Source organism: Dicentrarchus labrax, unplaced genomic scaffold (genome assembly GCF_905237075.1).
Source record: "Dicentrarchus labrax unplaced genomic scaffold, dlabrax2021, whole genome shotgun sequence".
Classification (NCBI taxonomy): Eukaryota; Metazoa; Chordata; class Actinopteri; family Moronidae; genus Dicentrarchus; species Dicentrarchus labrax.
In genome coordinates this window covers 19,813,565-19,837,444 of record NW_026136719.1, presented here as the reverse complement: position 1 = coordinate 19,837,444, position 23,880 = coordinate 19,813,565, and the positions used below count along the sequence as shown (strand labels likewise).

At 38.8% G+C, this 23,880-nt stretch overlaps 1 protein-coding gene across 2 annotated transcripts; it reads left to right on the top strand.

Annotated features, from left to right (window-relative positions):
* Positions 1 to 2,371: 2,371 nt before the first annotated feature.
* Positions 2,372 to 23,880, top strand: syt9a (synaptotagmin IXa). 2 transcript variants are annotated; one of them, XM_051380479.1, is made up of 7 exons: positions 2,374 to 3,237; positions 10,239 to 10,734; positions 11,336 to 11,891; positions 18,881 to 19,001; positions 19,098 to 19,269; positions 19,548 to 19,677; positions 21,758 to 23,880. In XM_051380479.1, the coding sequence occupies exons 1-7, from the start codon at positions 3,090 to 3,092 to the stop codon at positions 21,824 to 21,826; spliced, it is 1,692 nt and encodes a 563-aa protein (XP_051236439.1). In that variant the 5' UTR covers positions 2,374 to 3,089; the 3' UTR covers positions 21,827 to 23,880. The 2 variants fall into 2 exon arrangements, with proteins under 2 accessions (XP_051236440.1, XP_051236439.1); XM_051380480.1 differs by lacking the exon at positions 21,758 to 23,880 and having other exon boundaries at positions 2,372 to 3,237; positions 19,548 to 19,686.

The following is a 23,880-nucleotide window of genomic DNA, read 5'->3' as shown; positions in this document are numbered from 1 at the left end:
AGAAAAAATAATGTTCATCAACAAAGATTTTGGGCTTTTGCTTTTTCTTGGGCATCATATATATGTATGTGTGTACTAACTTGAGTCTTGAAGCCTGAAAATCCAAACACAACCTCAAGGGTCCAAACCAATTATGGTTTAAAGCAGCACACTCACAAAAACCGCCAGTCACAGAGGTACTTCACTCTCCTAGAACAGCTGGCCCGTTTTTAGTCCTGATTCTGACTGGTTTCACTCTTGCCTCTGGCATACTGAACAATTACATTTCCTATCTGCGCTAGACAAAAAAGGATATCAGCATGGCAATGGTTTCAATCCTCTATCATCAGTTGTTTATGACAAGTGATGCAGAAACAAACACCAGGTGTTTCTTTCTACATCACTTGTCATAAGCAGCTTCACACACTGGTGTCCCACAAGGTTCAGTGATTGGACCCCTATTTTTCTCCCTGTACACAGGATCTCTTGGTGATGTGTTCATGTCACATGTTTTTCCATACCATCCATATGCTGATAACATTGTTTTTCTTTTCCCTCTGAAACTCAGGTGGCATCTCAAGTGAGTGGCAGATGTTGACTAATGATGATGGCTCAACATGTTTAATGACTTTAAACAAAGAGTGAGTTCCTTCTCGTCCCAAGATAAAGCTATTCCTTCTGGGCTTTTTTTTAAATTTCTTTCCTTTACCTCATTTGGATCACTTAACCAGAGCAAGGACAAGTAGAAGTCCACACTCAGCTTTGAAAGAGCTTATGGGGATACTATTTTTTATCACCTTCCCAATGTTGTTGACCCAGCTGGTAAACTGAAAGATTCATTTATGCATGAGCAGAAAAGAACGAGATGGAGATAGACACTGACCCTGAGAGTTATGATATAAAATAGGAAGTAGTTTACAATCAAAGAATACAGCAACTAGTGAAGAGGAAAATGATTATAAAACAAAAATGGGGAGGAGGGGGAGTAGAAACAATGTTGGAGCATTAATGGACGGTGTGCAGGAGAGTGGCTGACAAAATATGAGTTGAAGAGAATAAATGGGTGAAGAGTGCCTTCTGTCTTTTACAGTTGCCATGGACACGAAGAAAGCTGACTTACTGCTGTGTGAAAATTTTTTTGAATGGAAAACACATGCACATACACATGATTACCACACATTAATTCCATGATAACCACCATCACCTACTTGTCTCTCCAATCACAAAACTCCCTCCTCCCTAACTGTTCAAAGAAGACAAATGTGTTTTATATAAATGGCATGCTAACCACATTCACATGTTGTCTTGTGTGGAGATAAAGCCTTTTTTGGATGCCTGCTCGGCGCTCATTATTACAAGGTAGGAGAGCAAAACACACAATTTGCAAGACAGCAGAGCAACAAGATAAACGCACACAGGGCACAGCTCATTAGAAGCTGTGTTTATCTTTGATGGGAGATGACTGCTGGGCTCTTTGTTCTTGGTGGAACAGACATGAAAATCACAAACACTGAATAGCCATTTATGTGTCATTTTTTTCATCCCCTCATCTTTTTACCAGTAAATGTAGAGGGTCCTGAAGCTCTGATACATTAATAAAATAAAAAAAAAACATTAATAAATTCTGTGGTAACACTGTTCCCTCTATTGGCATCATCTTTGAACTTTATTTTCCCCCAGTAACCTCATTAATGATTTCTATACATCCCCATTACATCAAAGGAACATTTTATACCATACAAGAGATTATTTCTCAGTGAATGTTATATAGATTTGCTTACAACATATGTCTTTGTATGGTGCATGTCACAAACTGCCTAAATGCATTCATGGTGTCTTACACACACACTCAGGCCATTACTTTTTCCACTCAAGTGTAATGGTATGCACCCTGAAACCATATAGAGTCTATGCATTATAACTGGGCTTGTCAATCACTGTATGAGGGTGAAATTGACTGTGTGCTTACTTACTATAGTCACTACTTACTGAATGGTTGAATAAATGCATAATAGGAAAAGCAGAACAAAATGCACACTGTTTGAAATATTGACATTGTACCGTGAGAAATAAATGGAACTGTTGGTTATAATTATTCCCTGAGCACTTCAGAAACGATTATGAGCAATACAAAAAATGACCAGGAAGATAAATAAGTGTCCCTCTGTCTGCATGCGCAAGTATTTGGGTGTATGGCAAGACAAATCATGGATGTCATTGCGGATGAATCACCAGGACGTGAGGAGCTCACTGAAAAAAAAAAATCTTTATTTGAACTGGGCAGTGTCTGCGTTGGTTTTAATGGTTCCTTTAAGTTAATGTACACGAAACCTAAATATGTAACGTTACATGACTGGCTTCTTAAGTGACATCTTGTTTCTCTCTCTCTCTCTCTCTCTCTCTCTCTCTCTCTCACACACACACACACACACACACACACACACACACACACACACACACACACACACACACACACACACACACACACACAAAGAGTCCACAAAACGAATATATATATATATATATATATATATATATATATATATATATATGTACACTAGGTTCGTGGAGTGGAGAAGTGATCGGCGTTTGCTACAGGTAGTACTGCCCTCAGATCCAGCTATTTCACCCTGTAGTAAAAAGCTGATCAACTTCTCCTGAGCTTGTTACCGCTTGAAGGCGTAACGCTAGACACCAGACCAAGGACCACCTGCTGTAAAGATTCATTGTAGGGAGAGTCCGGCTCTGAAGCGCGCATACATTTCAGCACCTTGGACAGCGCGCGGCGCCGCAGTGGCAACGTGTGGATTCAACCGGTGGCTTTAAGCCACAGCAGTAGTGTGAGGGGACTGTGTGACTGAATGTTGCATAAAAACTCTTTCCGTTCCACATGTGGGAAAGGGCTGGCTCTCTGGATCACTCGGACTAGTGATTTTTCGTTCTTTCCAACACAGACCGTCGATTCCATCGTGTGGGTAGGCGTGCCGTTGGATGCGTGGTTGACTCCAGAAGCCGTGCCGAGCAGCGTGGAATAGGTGACTGTGAAGCGGGCGGAGTGGTGTAGTGGTTGTGCCTAAGAGACCCTCCATTTATAAGGATGCTGGTGGGAAATGCCTGGAGACAGAGATGACGAGATTTGTCAAAAGGCACTTGAACTCCTGTCAGATCTTTGTTCGAAGGGGGACGTGCAAAACGAGCACTGCTTGGATTTTATCTACTATTTCCGAGACCTTGCCAGGCCACGCTATACGGATTCAGGTGAGGCATCATTTGCACACTTGATTCAACGGTTGCATTTAATTGAACTGACGTGAACGCGCATGTGACTTCTTTCATTGAGCATTCATGCGTCTAAAACTCAATAGGTGGTCCATGCTAATTGGTTAGAGTGCTTTCACACCCAATATTCCTTATTTGCAAATTCGATCTGCTCCACATTCCTAGCATCAATTATCCAGTTTAATTATGTAATTTTTCTTGCAACGATAATGCTCTTGCACGGCGACAGCCTCTCTTATTCACTGACAGCTGAATTCGATGTCTAACATTTTAAATTCTTATTTCCAATCTACCTTCACCTAAAGGCTGGTATTCTGCAAGATTCAAATTCTGTGGTATTAGTCCAGTTCATTGTTTACACATGCACAGATTCCGACAGTCACAGACGGACACCAGCATATAAAACTGGGTGTATAGGCTATATCCTCTTCCCTGGATGAGTTGCGCTTCTACCTGCGCTCGCCGGTAGCAGTGACTATCGTGGCACACTATCCTACTTCTTAGAAAGTTTACTTCACATTTAATTCTTCATCCTACTTAAAACATACGGGCAACGTGAAACATTTACTAAATGAACGCACTCCAAATGTGTTGCAGTAGAGAAGAGGGTGTGTTTTCAGTCACACGTGAAAAATGAATGCGACCACAGAGTCACGTTTCATCATAACCATCACCTAGGTTAACCATCTTCATCGGAATGGCATTTGTAAGTGTGAGTGTGTGTGAGTGTGTCACTGTGTGTGTGCGCAAAATAGAGAAAAATCGAGGGAGAATGTGAAGGAGGGAGCAAGCTCAACAACTGCAATCCTTCACATACCTACTCCATTAATCAAGCTTCCATTAATTTGCATTGTTATTGATCATTACTCACAACATGAAAGCCCTCTGTGAATCCCCACTCCTTTCCTCTTGTTGTCCCCCTTTTCACCAACCTTTCACACCTCCCTTTTTCCTGATCTCCTCTATTCCCTAATCTCCCAGCTCTCTCCACCATTCATCATATAGGCCCTGTCTTGTCTCTTCCATTGCACTCTTGTGGAATCGCTATAGTAGGTACTATAGTGGAGTTAGCTAGGATTGCTTGCCTATACGGTTTAATTCTAATTCCAGCTGTCATGCATCCCCCATGCATTATGGCAGCACCCATAATAGGATGACAAGTGAAGTAGATAAAAGTAGATAAAAGATCAAAGGTCCAACACCCTTTGGAAGGATTCAGACCCAGAGTTCAGAATGGGCTGGTTGGGATTGGTACTGCTCACAACCATTTATGTGTTTAACATTAATATGACAACTTGAGAAACCCATCATGGTAAAAGTTATTTATAACAGCGATGTCCATTAAATATGTAGTTAGAGTCAGCAGCTGGTTATTTTTACACCTCCATTTAAACAGATGAGATTTAATGTGTTAATTGATGAGCTTTAGAGGTGCTGGTAGGCAGATTTTGTTACTTTTGCGCAGAGTCAAGCAAGCTGTTTCCCCCTTTTTCCAGTCTAAAGGCTAGGCTAAGCTAAGTGGCTACAGATTCATATTTACCGTACCAGCACTATGTGGTATCTATCATTTTATCTAAGACTTGAAAAGAAAGCAAATAAGCATATTTCACAAAATGTGGAACTATTCCTCTAAGCTCGGCATGTGTACACCATGTAATAGAGGTTCCCGAAAGAAGACCCAAAGCAGTGCTGTTTTTAATTGTCGCCATCTTATTAGTTAGACACGGACCATCGGGTCATTGCAACTAACATCCTGTGAGAATGGAAACCAGCAGTAGTCGGGGCCCTAAGGAAAACCAATCAGAACAATTCACATGTTGTGTACTCCATGTTAATATTAACTGTAGGGGAAAATTAAGCAATTATTCATAGTTTTTTTTAAATACAGTTTTAATTCCCTGAGATGTGTGATAAAGGCCAATGACAACACCTCAGGAGGTAGAAGGTCCAGATATTGCCTTTTCAGCACTTGCTTGCCTCCTACACTGTGCACCATTGAAGGTCCTGTGCTCTAAAATTGGTCCACTCTCTTTGCTGTGAGTTTTTGAATCCTTCCAGATGTCTATAGATTCTTCCCTGACAGGCAGCATTTGGGCGGCCTGCCAATTGAAATGTGGGATCAGTGTCCTCAGATGGCAAGTCCCTCAATTTCTCCACATTATTCTCCCAAATAACACATACTCTGGTATTCACAGAATCTCAGAGCACAGAAAGGACAGTTTGTCTGAGTTCCTGTGCAAGGTTTTCAGCGCCCACACACAGAGCCAGTTCTGTAATAGACAGTGCTATTTGTTTGGAGGATAGGTTATGCAAAATCCAAACTATTATTGTCAAAGTCTTTTAAAAATTAGTTGTGACTGAAACCAAACAATCTTTAAATGTAGCATGGTATATTGTCTCATTTATTTTGAACCAGCATGTGGATGGCCTAACAAGATTTAAAAACTGAAGTCTTACAGCATAGTAAAATCATCCTTGGTAAAATGAGGACATTCAGCTTAAAAAAACATAACAGTAATATTATTTCCATATTAATTAACTATACTTCTGTCAGCTGCAACACAAGAGGTGATAGTGTGCAGTTTAAAAATTCTAAATAAAAGTTATCCTGGGCACTGCCAAATAAAAATCGTGCATTTGGTTTAACTGTGAGACAGTGAGGTTAGCCATCAAGCTGTTCTCAGATACTTTTAATTACATGCATCATGTCGCTGTGCTAGAAATTAACACACATATATGTGTTGTGTTATAGTGCCAGTAATAATTAGCTCCTTATAATGTCAGATAATCACTGAAAAGACACATGAGAGAGCTTCTAAGTTCATATAAAAAATACTTTATTATTATTATCTATGCACATTCTCTTTTCATGAGATAATCATCATCTACTTGATATAAGCTCATTATGTTTATTATGACTATTATCTTTTTTGAAACTATATCAGCATGCATTTCTTTTGAAATCCTGGATTTAATAGTTAATAAAGTGACACACTGTGCTAAACAATGTGAGGGCAGTTACTCAGGAAAAGCAATAATTAGTGTCTCTTTACTGAAATGGGATAATTTTAGTCATTACTATGATTAAAGTAATTACACAGATTACTTCTGAGTTATTATTTTCCAACAAATCTTCATGAACATTGACTGCACATACATGGATGGGCACAAAATCACATTGCTTTTTTAGGCAACTAATAGCTTGTTGTACAAACTGGGCAAAAGTCTGAATCATTGCGCGCATACACAGCGAAGCTTATCCAATAATAGACATATTATAGATGATACAGTGGACTGAGGCTGTGTAAAAAAAGATTTATATCAAAGATTGAAAATATTTCAGTAAGTGAAAGTAAACATTACAGCATTTATGCAGGCATTAGTGTAGTCTTACTAGATTGGAAAGCTTCTCCAAATGAATCAATAACTAACATGTACCATAATAAAACAGTAGGTTCAGTAGGTGATTAATGGATAAACCATCACTGGGCAAATCTTTATACAAATTAAAAACCTCCACTTTTAATTTCTGTCTTCCCAGCTTCAAACCATCATCCTGCCCCAACATTTGTTGCTGGGCAACAGTTCATTCCTGCACAAGATTATCATCATAGTAAAACAAAGCTCATTATGTAATTTTTTAATGTATCAGCATTATTTAGCATCACATGAAAATATAGAAAAAAACATATTTGTAACACAAGTAACACTTTCACTAATGGTCAGTAACATTTAACAATTAACAATGCATTACTTAGCAATGCACACCCCTAATACTCGTCATAAATGATCAAATGAACATCTACCACAAGCTGCAGGAGTAGTAGTAGCTGTAGTTGTATATGAGGTTATCAATTCAGAATCATAAATAAATTCACTGTAAAAAATGAAGGGGATTGATAAGATGTACAAAACTGCATTACATATTTCAGACAAATATGATGCAGAGTTAGCCACATCTAATGGCTGCTAGAAACAAAATTCCTTCTTTGTGTTAGTATCCCTCAGCTAATGCTAAGCAAGGAAACTCTGTCAAAGGAAGCCTGAGGGAATTTTATCCTCAGAGGACCATTACTTTGGAAGATACTCGTTTAATTTGTCGAACTCAGACTGCTGAATCCTAATGTTACCTTTGACTGAACTTGAAAATGCAGTTTTGCACTGTGTGGACACTAGTAAGGTGGAAGGAATCACTTCACATCCTCTTTCAGCGGACATGTGAGCATTGTGTTAAGGTAGACTTGAAAAATTAGAGGGCAAAACGAGGTGAAATAAATAAATTAAGAGGATACTTATGTCATGCATGGACATTGCAGTGCATGGCAATACATGTCCCTCTGCTCTAGGTGGCCAAATGGGCTGGGCTGGTATTAAAGCCCTTTATGGGTCAAAACAATATTTATAATGATCGCTGTTATTTCACCACACTATCATTATCTGTTAATTGCAAAGCAACTGTCTGTTGCATTTTACCCTCCAGCAGATGTATGTGAAAGGTGCTGCTCAAGACTAGATTTAATTAAGATGCAGTGGACAACATATCACTCATGTGCAGACTTTGCTGGACATACATAACAGTTAGTCATGTTGTGAACTGCAATCTGTTCTGCTGTTATCTTGTTGCGGAGTGATTTTAATAATCACCACTTAATCTTTTTTTGCCTCATAAAAACTCAAGGATGCATAAGAGCACAGAGAGTGAGGAGCAGACACAGCATATAATATGCATATGTATGCCTTTGATAAATACACGTAGTGAGATAGTTTTAAAAACTAATCTCAGAAAACTCCACCTTTGGGTAATGTATGTTGACCTGATGAGTAGCTCATTTTGTTATTGGAGTTTTATATCAGAATATTCATAGGAGGTGTGTTAGGGAGTTGTACCTTTCTGGGGTCTGACTGACCTCCAACACAAGTAACATCGCCTCCATCAAATGTGCAAGCCAAGTTTGTGGCAAAGGGAAGGGTTATCACTTCAATACTTTAAGTCAGGAGTTTTTTGTTTATTATTCTTGCTGTTACTTTTACACATACGTCAGTGGGGTCTGTGGAACCCCAAACAATGAGGAAACATATTGGCTCTTTCTTAGTTTATTATAAAGCACTTATTAATGCCTTATTCTGCATAACCATATTCTACAGCTACTAGTCAAGACTTTCGAACTCTGAATATGTTCCCCATTCTAAAGTGTGGTTTTGCTCATATCTAAACTAGATATTATACTTAAACTGTGACAATTCAAAACATTTAAAAAAAGATTAGAAGAGATAGTTAATTTAGGGTTATTTGGACACTATTAATCCTTGCAGTTTTGTTACATAAGACTACACCAAATTCATTAAGTGTTATTAACGGAGAATGAGTATTCCTGTGGTACTACCACCTTATAAGACCCACAGTAAGCAAAGCATTTCAAGATCACAATTCATCTACTACCTTACAACTTCCTTATTTATTATAATTAAGCAGTAATTAGGAGGTCATTGAGGGAAAAGTCTTAGTTAGAATATGGTCATGCAGAATAAGGCATTAATAAGTACTATATAATGACTAATGTGCAGGGTAATAAGCAACTACTTAATGGTAAATGTGTTTGCTTAGTATGAAGTTTTAAGGAATTTTAACAAAACGGGTTAAATGATAATAACTATCTATCATGATAAATATCATTCCTTTGACGGGTAAGAAATTAATGCATAGAGTCATAGATAGGACCTCAGTACTGTCATGTTACAGCAGTTTCTATGATTTATCTTTCAAAAAAAGTCACCCACTTCTCAACAGAGATGATTCAGAAAGCCCTTGTTGACTCTGTTGGTTCACACCTCACCTCCCTTTCCATGGTGACTCGCACACCCTGTTCTGGCGTAAACAAATGCACTGCAGGAATATTCAATGTCATGCTCTGAAACCATAAATTCTTACAGATTCAAGCCTGGTGTAATACTCCTGTAAAACTTTTATACTCCCACAGCCACTGCTACTGCTCTTGTGCTCAAGTAGGCAGACATAAATGTATGCCGTGCATCAGAGTTGCTGGAATGTGTTTGGTTACACTGCTACTACCCAGGACTTTGTGGGTCTGGTTGGGTTTTCACTTGGTGTTGATTTATTTACCCAATAATACACAGTTGCAACCATAGACTCAATATAAAGAGGTTGTAACCTCAATTTACTATAACACTTCAACCCCCCCTTTCCAAAACTGGAAACATTTTAAATTGTCGTGAATAAAAACAAGAGTTTAACCCCTAAACAGTTTTCCAGTATTTCAATGAGAATGTACGAATAGGCATTTCCTGCTGCCTTTGTTTCAACAAACGATTCCTCTGTTATCAGCAAAGGACTGAAAATTACAGCATGGGGCACACTCCGCTTGGGAGGCAGATATCAGGCTCCAGACAATAATTAAATAAATGTAGTTAATCTTAATTAATCTTGTCAGGATTATATGTAACAATAAAGAAACAAAGATGAGCAAAACCCAGAGTAGAGCTAAGTAGCTAGTACAAAGAAGCATGATTTGTCCTAAAACATTCTTCCAATGTGACACCACAGGTGAATGAAAAAACAGCATAATATATCACATACCCATGAGTGTTACTCTAACATGACCATGATAAATAAGAGTTTTCACACTACTTAAAATATAAAAGATGATAATGATGGTGATCCAATCCAATCCAATCCAATCCACTTTATTTATATAGCACGATTTTAACAGACACAAGGTTTCCAAAGTGCTGCACAAAAAGATTCAATGTTCAATTCACTGTTATTTGTATACGCCAATTCATAACAGCTTTTCAAATAGAGCAGGTCTAGACCGAACTCCTTATAACATTATTTACAGAGACCCAACAGTACCACCATGAGCAAGCACTTGATGGTAAAGGGGTAATGTTATAGCTTAGCAGAAAGCAAACTGAACTCACTGTCAGATCTTTATTTCCTGTCTCTCTTGTCACCCTCTCAGACATATCGGTGAGTCTGTTGTCACTGGTCGTGACTGCCTGTGGCTTGGCCCTCTTTGGGGTTTCCCTCTTTGTCTCTTGGAAGCTCTGCTGGATACCATGGAGAGAGCGTGGGCTTTCCCCAACCACCAAGGAGGCCCATGGGCACCTCAACCCCACCATGAGCCCTTTGCACCCGCAGCCTGCACCCAGGCAGCCAGTTTACACAGCCGTCGACCCCCCGGCGCACAACCGCCGTGAGTCGTCACACTGCTCTATCGCCAGAGAGCCCACTCCTGTGGCGTCTGTGGTATCAGTGGAGGCTCCGGTGACTCCTGTATCACCACCGCCTGTGGTCTTGGCCACACCAGAGGCAGCTATGAAGATCAGTCATACATCTCCAGACATCCCACTGGATGCCCAGAGTAAAACCCGGGAAAATGGGGTTCACACTAACCCTCGTATGCAGAGACAGACCACTGAACCCCCACCCTCTGGCCACTCAATGTCTGAAATTGGGTCAGTATAAGATTTTTGTTGGTTTCTTTGCCTTTGTCAGAACTACTAGATTTGTCCTTGAGAAACCTGTAACACTTCTGCTGCCATCCAACTCTTAACATTAATTGGTATTTGAACTGATCAGTGCCCTTCTGCATGCCTCTGAATGCAATTGCCAGACAAAAACATCAATATTAGACGAAAGAACCTGGCTCTGCATTTTCTACGCCCAATGCCAATTCTTGCTTTCAACAATATCTTTGCATGGCAACAACACTTTTAAAGTTAAGCAAAGATTGTGGTTATGTCAATGAAATTATGCTTAAGGTATGTTTAGGGTAAGGCAACCAAAACACTCTTTTTAAGTCACAAAGCAAAGATCAATTACAGGTGTGTGACAGGACAGGAACTCTGGTCTCCTTCATGAGAACTGGTCACTACACACCAGTTCCAAACTCCAAACCTTACTTTCCACCTGGCTACATATAGGGCACACTACTTTCTACATTGGCACTGGGTGTAATTTCACAGTCTTGTCCAATTTGGATATAAAATGCCTACAAGCCTTTTCTGATTCCAACTGTTGATCTTGTATGATGATGTTTGTTTATTCTGCCTACAGACAAGGGTCCATTCGCAGACATATGAACCTGTCTAACCCAGACTTCAATGTGGCCCAATTCCAAAGGCAGGACTCCCTCACAGGAATGGGGCTGGGCCTCGGGCGCCTCAAACCTGAGCTCTACAAACAGCGATCCCTTGAGGGAGATGAAGGTAATCGCAGGGGTGGGGGCTGTGGGCGCCTCCATTTCATCCTCAAATTTGACTGCGACCAGGAACAGTTGATAGTTAAGATCCACAAAGCAGAGGATCTCCCAGCCAAGGACTTCTCTGGTACCTCTGACCCTTATGTTAAGATCTACCTACTCCCTGATCGTATGACCAAACACCAGACCAAGGTGCACCGCAAGACGTTGAACCCTGTGTTTGATGAGGTCTTCCTGTTTCCTGTGGCGTACTCTGAGCTTCCCACACGTAAGCTACACTTCAGCGTCTATGACTTTGACCGATTTTCACGCCATGATATTATCGGCCAAGTGGTTGTGGACAACTTCCTGGATCTGGCAGATTTCCCCAGGGAGACAAAACTCTGCAGGGAAATCCAATATGTCTCCACGGTGAGTCTGCAATTAAGTTAAAAATGATATCATCTTCATTCAGACACACCATGTTATATTTAACTTTGTATTAATAACACAAAAGGCAAAATGTGTTATATTAAGTCTGACAACTTTATTGAGAACTACATATTTGGTTCACATTTCATTAATTTCAGCACCGTCTGTCCCTCAATAACATGAGTATCAAATAAAGTTGACTGCTTTTTTAAACACGATGTCAGCTCTGAATAAACGAGAGAAGAATTACTTTGTAGGTAGGTCACTCACTTTGAGAGGATTTCTGTCTCTACCAACAATACATCTCAGGCATCTGTACTGACACATAATGACTTTCAGACATTTCCTTTATTGCCTTGTAATTCTTTGTAGAGCAATGAATAAATTCTTTAAATGTGCTCTGTAGCTAAACATTGGAGAGATGCAGTTATTTAAAACAATGAAACCCTGCAAATGCAGATATTCCTTTTATTTGAGATAGCTGTTTAACAAAATTCCATCCTTTTGTAAGAACCATTATTACTGAACACAATACATACAGTTTATACAGGTGAAGGGCAGAGACACATTTTCATTAGGAAACACATTTACTGCATTTGCCACAGCTTATCTAAATGCAGTACCCTCTGCTGCCTGGGACTACCCACTTTTTAAAACATATGTAAATTAATTCCAGGGTGAAACTGCCTAAGGTCAACAGGATAACCCATGTTGCCTTATTATTGACTGTGTGCATGTCTCTCTCTCTCTCTCTCTCTCTCTCTCTCTCTCTCTCTGTGTGTGTGTGTGTGTGTGTGTGTGTGTGTGTACCTGTACCTTAGTATGATGTCACCAGTGTCACCATTATTATGCTTTACTGGTTGTCTTACTTGTAGTCTTTATCCAAATAATTCATTCAAGAGCTCTTTATACTATTTTTGACTGTTCCCTGTTAATGTTGCCTTGTACAGCTGATATCTGACACATCTATTGTGTAATACACAATACTGGTACATATTTATGGGTATATGCTTCCAGTGATTGCTTCATTGACAGGCATCTCAGTGTGTGAGCTTAAACAGCTTTAATGTAAAATTGATCCCATTTGTCATCACATGCTTAGGTGGCATTAATGAGACTCCTTGCCAGTGATTGCTGCAGACAATTCATTTCATCCCAGAGAGGTCATGGAAGCAAAATCAATAAACTGCTAACAGGAAAACTATGGGTTTTTTTTCTGACAACAAGTGTTCGATTTTCTAGGTCCAATCCCTGGTTATTTGTGTTATGATAAAATTTAATTTGCTAGAGTAACTGCTGAGATCTTAGTCGAAACATGGCAACACTGCTGAAATAGGTCCAGTGGGGCAACAAATACAGTTAGTCTGTAAACTGTAATGGATGTGTACAATGGACAGTTTGGATTCTAGTTCACCTTTGTTTTATTTTCCGTATAAGTTTAATTAACATGTTAGAACCAGAACCCCCGAAAAGAAAACCCAAGCTGTAATATATTGTAGTTTTTTCTTTAAGACAACACTGAAAATTGCTGATCTGTAATGGCAACTACTGGCACATTTTAGCAAACACTTAAGTCACTTCTATAACATATGTATATAAAGGAGCATGGGATTATATGAGTAGCGTGTGTCTGTCTCTTGTGTATCTAATAAGCAAAGCATCCTCTACCTCTGCTGTTGTCCAGGTTTGTCCCCTGCAGCTGCATATGCAAATGGTTGTCTGCACTGCAGCCATTTCTGTTTAATGAGCTTTGTCCCTTAGTAACCAGATTTTGTGTGATCTACCTGTCAATCCAGGTTAAATATAGCCACCGTAGTAATATGATATATGTAATTTCGCCAATTCTGCCTTGAAACTTGTTAACGTGTTTTTCTACTTTGAGTGAGAGAGAAGAGAGAGCTGCATCATTTAATTTTCAGATTCATTTTCATAGTATTTCAGGCTTACATTCATAGTAACTGCTCCATTGTGTATCATTTCTATTTATGAATCTTATTATAGGGGCCAGATGGAAGTCTTGCTGTACAAGAGCAGAAATACATATGAAAGACATCTGTTAAACATGTTTGGATGGTGGTGAATTTGTGTAACAGCCACAATAATTATTCATCTAGATTTGCCTATCTAAGCATATATTGTTCTTGCATATCTTGTTCCCATATTATTTATCTACTAAATCAAATCAATGCATGCTGAAAAGGTTAGAGCAGATTAATTATTGAGTTATATACTACAAAACATCAGCTGCAACCAGAATGTGAATGTGGCCGTCAGTCATGTTGGGATTATACTGAAAACTGTAGATGGATATTATTCTTTGTATTTTAATGTGATTATGTAGTTCGAAACTGAAATTTGGGTTTTACAATCACTATTACATATAGTAAAACTCAATTTCCCCTATGCAACCTTTTTCATCAAAAATTTGCAATTCTGTTCCATATTTAGTTCTGTTGCTGTCTCGTGCAAATCACAAGCATACCTTTGTCTGAAATGAGCCAACAGCAACTTATGTAGAAACTGCACAGTACAGTTCAGGTTAAATGATTAGCTAGCTTACCTAGTGTATTCCAACCCTGTAGTTATCCCTTTAGCGTTGTTTCTGGATGAGCCCACCATCAAAGTCAGGTGGCTTAATATGAAGACAAGGAAATCCACATATGTAGGGGCTGGATGGATGGCACAGGACTGTAACCCAGGAGACTGCTGTTGGTGTACTGTGTGAAACCAAAAGTGAACAATTTCTTTGAAGTAACATACGTGAGTTATGTCAGCTACATTACCCAAGTTATGTTTTATTCATGTAATTATGTTATGTCAGGTACATAAGTTTCAACCTTTTCATAATCCTAACCAAGTAGCTTTTGTGCCTAAAACGATACCAATCTCTAAGGAAACTGAGCAAAAGTAGGCATCTGCAAGGCAGTCACAGATAATGGAAGATGCCTGAGAAGAAGCAAATCAATACAGGAGTGGTCTTTCAGGCAGCTAGTTATATAGAAAATGGCAGCCAAATAGACACAGCTTACCTCATGCACTGCTTGGAAATTCCAGATAGCTACATGTCAGTGTATGCTTTTTTGTTTTTTAAGATCATTCATTAACAGTTTACAAATTTCATTTGTAATTTCCATGATCATGCAAATATATTGTTACAACTGGGTTTCTCTGGTTGCAAAAGTATATTACAATAGTGAGGAACTGGTGTAAACGCGTACGGTGGGATACATCAGCTGAAATAATGCCATTTTGGTCATGATCATTCATACACAATGATCACTGATGTTGTATGCTATGTTCACTATACTGTGAGGTTGACATGCAGTCTTTATTTTACCCGATTAAGGCTGCTGGATTTGTAAGAATATAGATTTTTTCTTCTGTTTTAATGAAATTTGGACATCTGATGGGGTTTTTTTGTCGTTTTTTAAACGTGTGACTTCAGTAATGAGCTCATATTTGTGGCATGGTGCTGTCTATTCTGTATGGACCATTGGCTGGCAAAGACCATTAACAGCTTCCTACTCCTGGCCTCTAAAAATATTTTATCTCTGCCTCTTTCTTTCTCTGTCTGCCTCAATCTCTCTTTCTCTCCCTCTCTCTCACACACACACACACACACACGCACACACTGTATTCTCCTGCTTCACTCAGCTGCTATATTTGTGCAACCTGTGAGTGCTGACAGCAAAGGTAGGTTGCACAGATCCCACCAAAACCCATTGCTTGACCACACTTACTGCACTGAAACAGCTACATGTAGTTGTTCAGCCCTTCACACAGTACAAGCCATATCTATAGCCATCACAACCCCACTTGGCATCCACAGTCAGCAGCTGTGTCCCACTTTCATGATCCATACAAATTCTAACTGGGTTTTGAGTACATAAAACTGACAAAAATAAGTTGTAGTATATAAATAGCAGATGTCAATATGTGAAGTATATTCATTTGAATTTTGAATGAGGAGTGGATTGACACTGTGGCCCAAAAAACTCACAAAAGGAAAGGAAAACTTCAAATTAAAAAAGAAATATGCTCATGAAAAATATTTTTTAAATATTATGGATAAAAAGTATGAACTACACTGTAAAGTGTTAGTATGTAGTGTTGTGTATAGTGTGTAGTTCTGTATATGATAGGGCATCAGCAACTTGAGGAGCAACAGGGTGCTCTCCCTGTGCTTTAGGGTCACAATGTGTCATTCTGTTTCTCGCAGGCTTCAGCCACTAATGAGCCCTATAAATTAATGCGGGCAAAGTACACCAACTTGACAGATTACACATAAAGGGTCGCGCTGAAGTGGGTGACTGCTTGGCCATACCAGCACCCCCAGCACTGTGTTTGGAAAAGTAGAGAGCCATGCTCAAATGCAATCTATTTGATCTCTCATACAGTAAAGCAAAATCAAGTAATAACCCCCCCCCAGGGATGCCCATGTAAGTCATAATCCTGCACTGTGCAGTCCATACCATAGGGAATAGCCAGACCTGTACAAATTAGCTGGGTGAATACATGCATATTTCAGTGTGCTTCTCTGGAGTTAGGGCAGCCACGCCAGTAGATGTTGTTGAAAGCCAGCGTGAAGCAGATCACAGGGATGTGCACTGAAATTTGCACTTATCTCAAAGGCTTATCCTTATATCTTTGCAAGCCAGCATTGTGTCTAATGCTGACAATGGCACACAATTTATCAAAAGTGATAACAGTTTACAAAGGTGTCTTTTTGAACTTGAAATGTGAACTTTTACCAAATATATACGTTATTAAAAATGAAGTCTAGCTATCAGTTCTCAGTAGGTCATCATATATTTACCAAGAGATAGATGATTCGGGGTTTACATTTACAGTATGGACAGCTAGTGAGCGAAGAGGAGATGCCAAGGAAGTCTAATGGAGATATTTGTTCTGTCAGATAGAGACTTGAGGGGAATATTAATATTGACAGGAGAACTGATATTTTTGTATAAGCTCTCAACTTTGTGAGAGTTTACACAATAGGTTGTTTTGTGGGGCAGTGCTGACGCCTTTATTATTGATTGTCAATCAATGTTACTCAGTCAGAAGAGAATTGGATGTGACAGGTGCTGATGGGGACCAGAGATTCACAGTACTTGGAGTGCTCCATTTTCACACTGTTCAGTTTTTTTTTTTCAGTTTTGCATGACTCTGCTCATCACACACACACACACACACACACACACACACACACACACACACACACACACACACACACACACACACACACACACACACACAGTACACACAGACTCTTACACTTCTCAAACATTTGCACACATGCCCCAAACATTCACCCTAATAAACAAGCTAATCATTTTTGGACAAAAGTACAGAGATAGGACATTTTGTATGCAATCCAGTAGGGCCCATTTTTCATAATCACTGTACAGATTCAGTGACTTAATTGACAGGTACAATCGGATTATCATTAAGTCATGATTGCCAGTGGGATTGACCATATGGTTTGTTTCATTGCCAGATTTGGCTCATTTAGCTCAGCAATAGAAACAGATTGACGGAAGAACGTGTTTTTTCTTTTCATGATTGTGAAAATGACAATGTCAACGCAAACAAAAGCTATATAATGTATTACCATTATGGCTTGTTTTGGTTTTGGTTATTTATCATTTTGATTGAGTTTGGCTTTTAAAGTGCAAGGACATAAACAAGTACAGTATGCCATAAACAAGTACAGTATGTTCAAATTGTGAAATTTGGGACATAGCTTGTCAGAGATTTGCAGTGTGGCATTCGACCAGCAGGCATTAAATGGCATTTTTTGCTTAAAAGGGATTCTGGAGCACATGTAACACGGCACTAAGGTCTGTCTTCCCACCTGTATCTCGAGTGTGCACAAAAACCATGAAGCATGTAAAGCCTACATTATCCTTCTGGCATGTGGAATGAATTTTTCTAGAGTGGTTGTCAGTTAATCCATCATGCAAATTTAAATGCTTTAGTAGTCCTGTTGAAGACTTGATCCTGATTGTAACAAAATACTCAAGTCAAGATACAAGGTGATGTAGGTCTCAGGAGGGAAAGTCTTAAACTCTTTTTCTTTTTCCACCTCAATCTCTCCCTCACTTTTCCCTTCTGACACTCATACCGGCCACACAGGCACACAGATTACAGATAAAAACAAGTGCCAATCACAAAAAAACATTTGTTTTTAGCAAAGCTGACCAATTGTAGAAAATACTGATTTGCAAAAAAAAAGAAAGTAAGAAAGAAAGAAATAAATAAAGAAAGAAAGAAAGAAAGAAAAGAAACCTGGCTATACTGTACAGCTTATATTATTTGAAGGATGCTGGAAACTGTCTGACTTGACAGCAGCTTTTTGTCACCACCTCCTGCTGCTACCGCCTGATCTTGTCCACATTCCAGGCGAGGCGCAGTTCATCTCAAACAAGCCTAATATCTCATTATCTCAATCAGAGTTAAATGGAGTGTCTCGACAAAATCAATGTGACACTATAGATTTTTTTAGTTCTCAGGTTTTATGTTGACACCCCGATTAAACTGAGTGAGATTCCCTTTACAAATGATTACACTGGAAGGTAATAGCAGATGACACCTGATACAAAATAACCAACACAATCTTCCCGACATACCAATAGATCAGCAAGAGATTCTGCTGTAGGAGTTGTTGTCTTCACCAGACACGTTTGTGTGCTTTCCTGTTTCTCACTTCTTTACTGGAGTTATTTTAAGAGCAAGTGATATGTGAGCTTCTGCCTTCCTGCAGCTGAACAGAAGTCTCCGTGTCGGGTGAAATGTGGGAGGCTTTTATTAGAGAAATGTGACAGAGGAGAGTATAACAGAAACATGTTTTAACTGTGACATGTTTAAATGTCAGATGGCCGTACCATTATTCCTCACCTTCGGCTGGTGCACAGTAATGAAAGGCAGCAGTGACACACCTAGAGCTTATGGTTGAGTAATTGTGTTTTGTATATATTGTCTTTCAGGATAATGTGGACCTTGGTGACCTGATGTTTTCCCTCTGTTACTTGCCTACTGCGGGCAGATTAACCATTACCATGATAAAGGCTCGCAATCTCAAGGCTATGGATATCACCGGTGCATCTGGTAATTCAAAACTGATACTGTCTGTAACTACAGAGTCTCACTGGTATCATGAATGAAAATGAATGCCTTCACTTTCTGTTTGTCTTACTTTCATAGATCCATATGTGAAGGTTTCACTAATGTGTGAAGGTCGCAGACTGAAGAAGAGGAAGACGTCGACGAAGAGGAACACTTTGAATCCAGTCTATAATGAGGCCATTGTCTTTGATGTCCCTCCAGAAAATATAGAGCAGATCAGCCTTTTGATTGCAGTGATGGACTATGACCGGTTAGGACCTTTCACAAGGCTTTATATAAGCACCTCTTTTTGCATGAATCATTTTAAATTTATACTTGCTGCTGGACAAAAAAGATGAAATGTTTTCAAAGCGCCTTGGAATGATTTTGTAAACTCTGACTCTGTTTGTGTCACATATATAGTTAATAACAGTTTCAAATTGTTTCGTTTTTCTTCTTTTCACTCTGAAGATGAAGTGCATCATTATTTCTGAGATGCAGGGTAAGTCGTGATCACATTTTTTCTCTCTGTCCCTCCCGCACCTGCAGTGTAGGCCATAATGAGGTCATTGGCGTGTGTCGAGTTGGCAACGATGCAGACAGCCTCGGTCAAAGCCACTGGAGTGAAATGCTCACATATCCACGAAAACCTGTCGCCCACTGGCATCCTCTCGTTGAGGTGAGGTGACTTTACTGTGATGGGTACGATATGTGTTTCCATGCATGACCCGGTTTGAAGCATGAATATATTTTTGTTCTTGTTAAACATAATTTGCTACTAATGCTGTCAGAACTGGAGCTCTTGCGCCTAAGGCAGGAACATGCTGTTAACAGCCATAAATTAGAGCAAAGTCTAATGATGAAAGCAATTTAGTAGCTGTTATGGTCTGCTATTACAGTAACAGTATCAATACATTCAAATCATCACATAAATCAGTCAACAGAATGTAAAATTCTGATGGTTTTGTTATAATGTTTTGCTAATGGAGGCAGATTTTGTTACAGATGAAAGCAAAATGAAGATTTCCAAGAAAAAAATATTAAATAGGATAAAGCTTTATTTAACTATGAGGTGAAACTTTATAATAGCAGCAGTAATATTAAGTATAGAGGAAACAAACATCTTTTTTTATTTTAAAAATTGACCCTAAAACGAAAAAGAAGATTACTAAAGGCCAATAAATAGATAAGTGACATTTATGAAAACCTTACTATTATTAAAAAATAAGTATGAGCAACACAAAAGAACACTGTTTTGCCAAGGCTAGAGGACTGCTGGATGAAAAAAGTGTAAATGAATATGCAACTAAGCTTATCACTGCCCAACCATTAAGGCCCAGTGGGCTCATTAGTATTCACTGATACAGTAGTGTGTTGTTACAGTGAGGCTGTGAAAAGATTTTTGGTCAGCGGCAATGGGAATATGGCTATAGGCTACTGAACATCGAAGTAAAAAGAGGAAAATCTGCCTTTTGATAGTAGCAAGTAGCCCAGAAACATTATGTATCTGATTTAATAATCTTCAGTGAAAAGAAAGTGGTCCACGGAAGGTGATGCTGTTTCATGTGGATCTGATGGGAGAAACATAACCTGCTCTCAAGCAGATCATATTTTCTGTCACCATATGATGCACAGTACCTGAAATTGGGCTTTTTTGTATCAAAAAAGCACCAGTTATCTTGGTAATTTACTAGTCTAACAGTTCCCTATACAGGACGGACCTCTTGTCTTTAAGAGAGTGCCAGTTCACTCATTCTTAGTCTTTATCTTCTTTCTTATTTTTTTAGATTAGAGTGCAGTGGGAAACTATCGAGGGAGACAAAGTAGACAAAGCTCTGACATGATTTAGCCCCAGGCATGTGGGGGTACATATTGGTTCCAGATAAAAGCCACTCAGCTCCTTAACTTGTGTTTTTAATATGTGATAAATAAAATAAATGCAATTACCTTAACACCTACCCTTGGAAAAACAGTTGCACAAAAAAAAAAAACACACTGCAGAAGAGTCCAAGAGCGAAGACAGAACCGATATTCTGACAGAAGAAAAGAGGAAGTCACGCTGAGAAGTTGAAGGATGGTATCTCTGACCTGTGCACTCAGCCTGGGAAATGGTTTTATAGTGTGTATTTGTGTGCACATCAAAGGTCTGCGCGTGCAAAATACAAAGAAACAGTGAGAGGAAATTGAGCTTGTTATGTTTCCTCCAGGGCTAGTAGAGTATGTGGTACTGTGAAATCTTCACTGGAGCCTCAAGAAAACCTTATTTACTTTCTCCCAATTCATTTCAGTCAAACTTGTTCTGTCTTCACAAGCCCCTTCATCCTCACGCTACTCCCAAAACTGCAAAATAATGTAGTCCTAACATGCCGATAGGTTTCAAGTGCAGGTCTATTTGTTTGCCAAGTAAGCCACTTTGTCTATAAAAGCTTTTTCTTTTTTTTGCTCGCAGTTGGCAAATAAATCAGTCACAGTAGCACAGTCTATTCCAATAAAACTGAGTGAATACATAAATAAACCAACCTCACAAAATCACAAATGAAACGGGAATCATTCACTGTTTGTTTTACTGCCCAATTCATAACTCTGTAGGTGGTTAGTACAATTGTTTGGAGATTCTAAGATGAAAAGCTGGGATACTGAAACATTTGGCTCTGGTTTTATTTGATATGACTGTACATCTGTTTATGTGACTGCGTGAGAGACATTTGTCTTGCACCGCACAGCTCTAACTGTCGTTTCTGCATGACTCTGCTTTGCAGTACCAGGGGACCGCAGGTAGTAGCCAGGGAGGATCCTGTAATTCTCTGAAGACACCTCCTTCTCCGTAGCCTTGAGCAACAATCCACATAAAAGGGCCCCAATCAACCTGAAGCCTCGGCTATACCTTTCAGACAGTAGTGCTGCTGAGACAAATATGGTCCTAAAAGAAGAATGCAGATGTCGATAAACTACTGATAGAAAAGAGACACAAACTGTCTTGAGCTCTGCTCAGCTGGATCAGTTGCATGTTGAATGACCACAAAGATGGATGTTTTCTTTTCTATAATGTCCCATAAGAAAAACAACAGGCATATGCAGACATTTTAAGTCTGTGCTATTCCTGGGTTTATACAGTAGTTACTGTTTTTTACATAGTCTTGTTACTTGTTTTATTGAGGTGAGTCTGTATTTGCACAATGTACTTACAACCAGTTGAACTGCCATAATGTTTTTTAATTTGGTGGTGAATTGGTGCATGAGGTCATGGTTTAATGGCATATCTTCTCCTTGTCTGTTTGTTTTTGTTTCTATTTTTGGGAATACGGCGTGTTGTTCTGTCGGTTGATGTGCAGTGACGGTTAATTTCTAGACAAAATATCTGTAAGCAAAATATGTTAAATGTTATCAATAAATATTATTACATAAAAGAAACAACCATTGTTGATCTTTGCCAGTTCAAAATTTTAAAATCTGTGAAACAATAAAATATGAAAAGTCAAATCTAAAATGAGTTGGAAAACAATTATATTGTGAGAATGTTGTAATTTATTTTCTACCGTGTCAATTCAATTAGTGTATTAGACGTACAATCCCTAAAAAGGCATCCAAGTAGATTTCTGAACAGGAAAGAAAGGCTGCATGTGTAAGCAGATTATGAATGCCTGTAGGCACAGCTCTGAAATGAAACTTTAAGGAAAAAAAAAAAAAAAACCTTGGATACATATCACACATTTTCTATGGTTCCCCTTGCAGTGAGCAATCAATTTAATTTTAGACTATACTCTGGACTATGTACTCAAATGTGTTGCTCATAAGGTGGCAAGATGTTGGTGAGCATTAAAGTGGGATTCAAACTGACCCTTTAGACACTGATGGATGGGTACAGCATGTAGCTCTGTATTGCACGTAAACAGGAAGTGATTGTAAGTTAGATATGGAGTAGTAGATGCTTTTTGCATCTGGGAGTTTTTCTGACTCCTTAAGTGAAGCTAGTAGCAGTCACAAGGAACTTAATTATCCTGTTTTAATAGTTTCCCCCCACCTTATTCCAATTAAGAACAGTTAGTTCCCCTCATCCTCATTTCTCATTTTATTTGCATAAATTGCTTCCAGCCAGCACTTCTGTCTACTGTGCCTGTAGTGAGGTTAGGCGTCTGCTGTTCTATTTGCCCGGCTTGTTGGTGAGAGGCCAGCCCTGGCAGTGAGTGAATGTCACATTAAAATGCTGTAACTGCAATAAAATGTCTTTCATTTATTATTACATGCACAGACTATATCCTTCAGGCTACACAAAGTATGCTGTTTTAATGGAGCATTCAAAAGTGCAGTAAGCACAATCCTCAGAGCAATTGCATTTTAGAAACAACCAGAGGAAGTGAGCTTAAAATACTGAAATGCCATTTTCCTATTTTCATCAAAACATATTCCAACAATACAAAAATGTTATTTGCTTTCAAATTGTGGTAGACATCTTGGTGTGTTGAATGTAAGTTAAACGATATTCCACTTATCATGTTTGTGATTGTTGTATTAAGACATAAAAGTAAAAGGCCCAGTAAAAAGAGTTTGTAAAATAATAAAAGAAGAGGAAAATATTTTTAAGATGCTGTAGGACCAAATAAAATGTCATGAAGGGCATTTTGTAAAAAGGTCAGTTGTGGATAAAATACATACATTAAATGCAAAATTATGAGCATATAGTTTCACACTGGGGGACATATATAACCCATATATCATATTTTAGTTAAAATGAAAGAGGCCAAAATGAACAATGTCTGTCTTGCTTTCTTTTAACTGAGGCAAGTTCTAACCACCAGCACTTTAATGTCAAGAGTTGTCATGAGCTCAATCTGATAATGCCTTGTACTTCATGGATAATAAATTCATGTGCTAGCCAATTTCA

Coding starts and splice junctions, on each gene's coding strand:
- syt9a (XM_051380479.1), top strand. CDS start 3,090: ATGCCTGGAGACAGAGATGACGAGATTTGTCAAAAGGCACTTGAACTC. Junction 11,892..18,880: donor AAATCCAATATGTCTCCACG/GTGAGTCTGCAA, acceptor ATTGTCTTTCAG/GATAATGTGGACCTTGGTGA. Junction 19,002..19,097: donor GGATATCACCGGTGCATCTG/GTAATTCAAAAC, acceptor TTACTTTCATAG/ATCCATATGTGAAGGTTTCA.